Raw genomic sequence first — 4,176 nt, 5'->3', positions numbered from 1 at the left:
TTTCACGTAAGTAGTTAGATCTGTTACCAAAAAATCTAAAAAATACATAAGCACAGTTTATTTTTATAGTCATTTTGAGTTCAAATTTGGACGAAATTACATATTAAAAACCTAGAATAACTATTTTAGTTAATTTGTTGTGATTGTATAATATATACCTAATAAATAATAATAGATAGGTATTGTGATATGATTAATTTGGAATTTATTATAGGTACCTCCGCTCAGAATCGTTTTTCTTAAACAATGATATTATATCATTGAATTCAAATTTAATACCATCCATTATACAGTGACCCACTTGTAATTTACTGTACAGCAGAGCGATTTCCACTAGCCTACCTTTTTAATATTCATTGTACAATTCATTTTGTTTTTAATTAAGAAATTTTGTCGACCCCGTATCCCTGTCCTGACGGACAACAAGTTTTACGTCGTTAAATAATCGTATATAAAAGTAATACCCAGTGACCTGCGAGGCACACTGTACAACATATTATGTTTAAAATTAATTTATACTATATATACTTTGAAACGTCAAATCCCAGCGGGACACATATCAAGTACCACCGTTATTTTTGTATTCAATATATTTATATGTACATGCATGCTCGCATGTGTGCAACGTATAAACGTTTAAAAACGACATGGATTGATTTTATAATAATATACAGGATTTAATCAACAATAGAGTCTATCATTATGTATATGAGGCCTTCTGTTGTGCACACCGCGTATATTATAATATGAATGAAATTATTAATGCATACTTTGTAAAATGAAATGAAATAAAAATCATTTAAACCAGTTAAAAACATTGATTGAATTGTAAACATAATAATGTTTTTGGGCGTGCGTACGGAGGTGGTACCTACTACCTACTCTAATAAAAGGCCTATTTAAAGAATTATAATATAAAATGCAATATAAAATTCAATATAAACTAAGTACCTAATATACTTAAAATAACATTTTCAAAAAATGTCCATGGAAATAGATAATGCGAAAGCTAGTCGAGTCAAGACCCTGGTACTGGTAAAAAAGTTGACTTAAACAGTAGTCAATTAATATATTTTTTTCAAAGTTACTATCAACAAACTATTAAATTTTATATTTTCATAATAATAAAATTATAACTGCAATTTTTTAATGGAAAAAAATTTTTTTTGTTACATTGGCCAATAAAATCTGTACACGTCCATGATAATGTTATATATTACACTAGCTCATAATAGACCACAGGGTGGGTGTATCGTTATGAGTACCCCTGTTATTAGGATCACGCATTCACGACTATATATAGGTATACTGAACTTGTTGCAAGCTAATCAGTTTTTTGAGAGTCCAACTAATTGAAGTCAACTTTATATTAAATTAATGAGAATGAAACAGGTAATACTGATATAGGGAAAGAAAAATGCAGGTATTTATATACTTTTGTATAAAGACACAACGGCCAGAGATATTTTTCCTAATATTAAGAGTCAGAAATTAATATGAATTGTCCCCTTCAACCCAAAAGTTCAACGAAATGTTAAACTATATTAGTTTGAACAAAAACTTTTTAGGTAGGCATTATAAAAATAATAGACACATGCTGCATGCGTTTACTCACCAGCGATTTTCCTTTGTATTTCGAAGGCATGCGGAAAATTTCTTTGATGCTGCGAACGACACTGAAATTTCCAACGTCCACAAGACCAACTTTTGCGGTGACTTTATCGATTACCTCCAACACTACACCACGATACCTGGAAAATCGATTTTTTTTGTAGCACAAACGTTAAAAACATTCTCAACCGTGTTTATTTTACCAACTAGGACTAAAGTACACGATGCACGGCATATTAACACTGACAGATTTAACAGATTCAAACGTTTTACTGTCTTCAAAGATTTGATTCTCCAACTGTATGAATTCAAGACGACTGTCACTTGTGTGTACAGAGTACCTCGAAGGAGATATTTTGTCTGCGACCCAAACCTAGTGATTATTTATCAAATTGAGTCAAATAATAAGAATAAAAATAACTGTAAAGCATAAGAGACATAAAAGGAGGTAGTAACAAACCTGAGTGGCAACGTCCAAAGGCGGTCTGCAGTACTTTATTACGCATTTTTCGGCATGTTTGTCTAAAAATAAAAAGACAGCGTAAATTAATAATATAAATTATGCTGAGATCTCGGATAATCCTACCACCGTTGGCGTTTACACCGTTTTTAATATGTTGTCCAATATTTCCGTTGTCTAAAAGTTTCTTTATTTCTTTATTTATATTGCATTGTGTATTGGCTGATATCAATACAACTTTGTTTAGTTCAGTGATGGAGTCCTAAAGAATAATAATTCCTAGTTAAAAAATGTACTTAAATTTATATACCCAAATAGGTAATAAATAAAGTAAAACACTAACAATTATAAATGTATCTGTATGGCTGATATCCTCTATGTAGTGCAATATCGTGGCATTAGCAGGTTCTGCATCTAGTCCATGCAACCTGACCATAAACGTAGGCGGACAATTTTGTAGCTACGAAATAACATGTTTAGATAAAATGATAAATAAATCAAATTTTTATTTCTATTTACATTTTACATGAATAATGTCTGGCGTTTTACCTGTGATTCGGGCGGCTGTACCATATTACTTTTATGTATGGTATCACAATATCCAAAATCAATAAAACAGACATTAAAGTTGTCATTGTCTACTCTAGAAATAATTTCAGCTCTGTAGAATTTATTTCCTCCATGTTCTCTTGCCCCAATGATAGCACCAACTTTAGGATCATTTTTTATAGGACTTTCTACAAATTACGATAGTTACAAATTACGATAATCAAGCAAACACAAACCTAAAAACTATATTTAAGAGGGATGATTTAATTTGGGGGGATATTAAATAATTAAGAAAAAATTTTTTTCGCGATAATTGATATACCAAATGAAGTAGATTGTCACATTTTGGTTAGATACAAATGATATTAATAATATTATGATGTAAGAGTTAAATATTAACTGTCCACTCTTTTTGGATATTTACTTGATGTTTACATAACTTATACAAAATAAATTGTTCATCAAAAATGATTACGTTAATTATAGCATTGATAAAAGTATGGTTGATGTTCATAATTGAATTAATATAATATAGTTTCAAAATAAATACAGGACTAAAATGAGTATATTTATTTATTTGGTTCTCAAGAATATAATTTTTTACTAGAAATAATGTTATGATGTGAATAATATTTAAAAAAGAATTGTTTAATACATTTTGAATTGCTTTAACTTTCTATGGATGGTGAAAAGTTTAAAATTAAAAGAGATTCTGTCGAGAACAATCTCCCTCGTGAACTTATTTACTTAACATTTATTTACCTAACGCGCAGAAAGATGAAAAATTCTCCAAGAATGATTTAAATTTATCTGTGCCGTTGTTAATACGTCTAACGTAAATAGCGTGTAAATCCACAAACGTTGAAATATAAACAATATCTCCTTTGCTCAACATCTGTACTGTTTCTGGCGAATCTAAATAATAAACATTTCATATTACATAACTTCACAGTAAAATGCATATAATTTATTCAGCTCATAACACAGTGGTCGTTTTATTTTACATATTTCTTTAACGCTTATAAAATTATATGACTTTATCGTTTATATCTGATAGTTAGTGCTAATGATTATGTTTATGTGCTTTAACCTCTTTCTTTTTGAGTCAAAAGCTTTATCAAATGATTGTTAACATTTTGTTGAGTTTTGATAGTAGTTAAAGTCACAGCATTTAATCCATTTGGACTTTTCTCGTCGAATTCCTAAAATATATAATATAGAACAATATTTCATAAAAATAAACCATCACATCCATATGATAGAAAAATACATACAATAATTAATGGCAAATTTTCACAGAGCATATTGACATAAGACATTGCTTGAGCATTAAGAATTCCCGAATCGATATCTTTGAGACGTATCGAATAAATAGTACGAGGAACCTAAAATAAAACGACATTTATTAATAATGATCACAACGAATTAGTAGGCAATAAATATGTCAAATCAAATCGCTTATTGAATTCAATAGTTATTCCTGTTGTACCTATGCATCTAGGTTCAAAAAAAATTTAAGAAATCATTTATTATCACAACTAACAAGCAAATAATAT

General features: G+C 29.2%; 1 protein-coding gene across 1 annotated transcript; it reads right to left on the bottom strand.

The window, feature by feature from the left end:
• Positions 1-1,549: 1,549 nt before the first annotated feature.
• Positions 1,550-4,026, bottom strand: LOC100573521. The gene is made up of 9 exons (XM_029486733.1): positions 3,895-4,026; positions 3,711-3,822; positions 3,383-3,535; positions 2,621-2,808; positions 2,415-2,531; positions 2,198-2,333; positions 2,072-2,133; positions 1,815-1,984; positions 1,550-1,751 (listed from the first exon to the last, which is right to left on the bottom strand). Exons 1-9 carry the CDS (start codon positions 3,937-3,939, stop codon positions 1,565-1,567), a joined length of 1,170 nt encoding a protein of 389 aa, XP_029342593.1. The 5' UTR covers positions 3,940-4,026; the 3' UTR covers positions 1,550-1,564.
• Between the last annotated feature and the right edge of the window lie 150 nt (positions 4,027-4,176).

Source organism: Acyrthosiphon pisum, chromosome A1, assembly GCF_005508785.2.
Source record: "Acyrthosiphon pisum isolate AL4f chromosome A1, pea_aphid_22Mar2018_4r6ur, whole genome shotgun sequence".
Classification (NCBI taxonomy): Eukaryota; Metazoa; Arthropoda; class Insecta; order Hemiptera; family Aphididae; genus Acyrthosiphon; species Acyrthosiphon pisum.
The sequence above is the reverse complement of the archived record's forward strand: the minus strand, read 5'-3'. Positions and strand labels throughout refer to the sequence as shown.

Coding starts and splice junctions, on each gene's coding strand:
- LOC100573521 (XM_029486733.1), bottom strand. CDS start 3,939: ATGTCTTATGTCAATATGCTCTGTGAAAATTTGCCATTAATTATT. Junction 2,809..3,382: donor TTCATCTTTCTGCGCGTTAG/GTAAATAAATGT, acceptor CGTAATTTGTAG/AAAGTCCTATAAAAAATGAT. Junction 2,532..2,620: donor TACAGCCGCCCGAATCACAG/GTAAAACGCCAG, acceptor GTTATTTCGTAG/CTACAAAATTGTCCGCCTAC.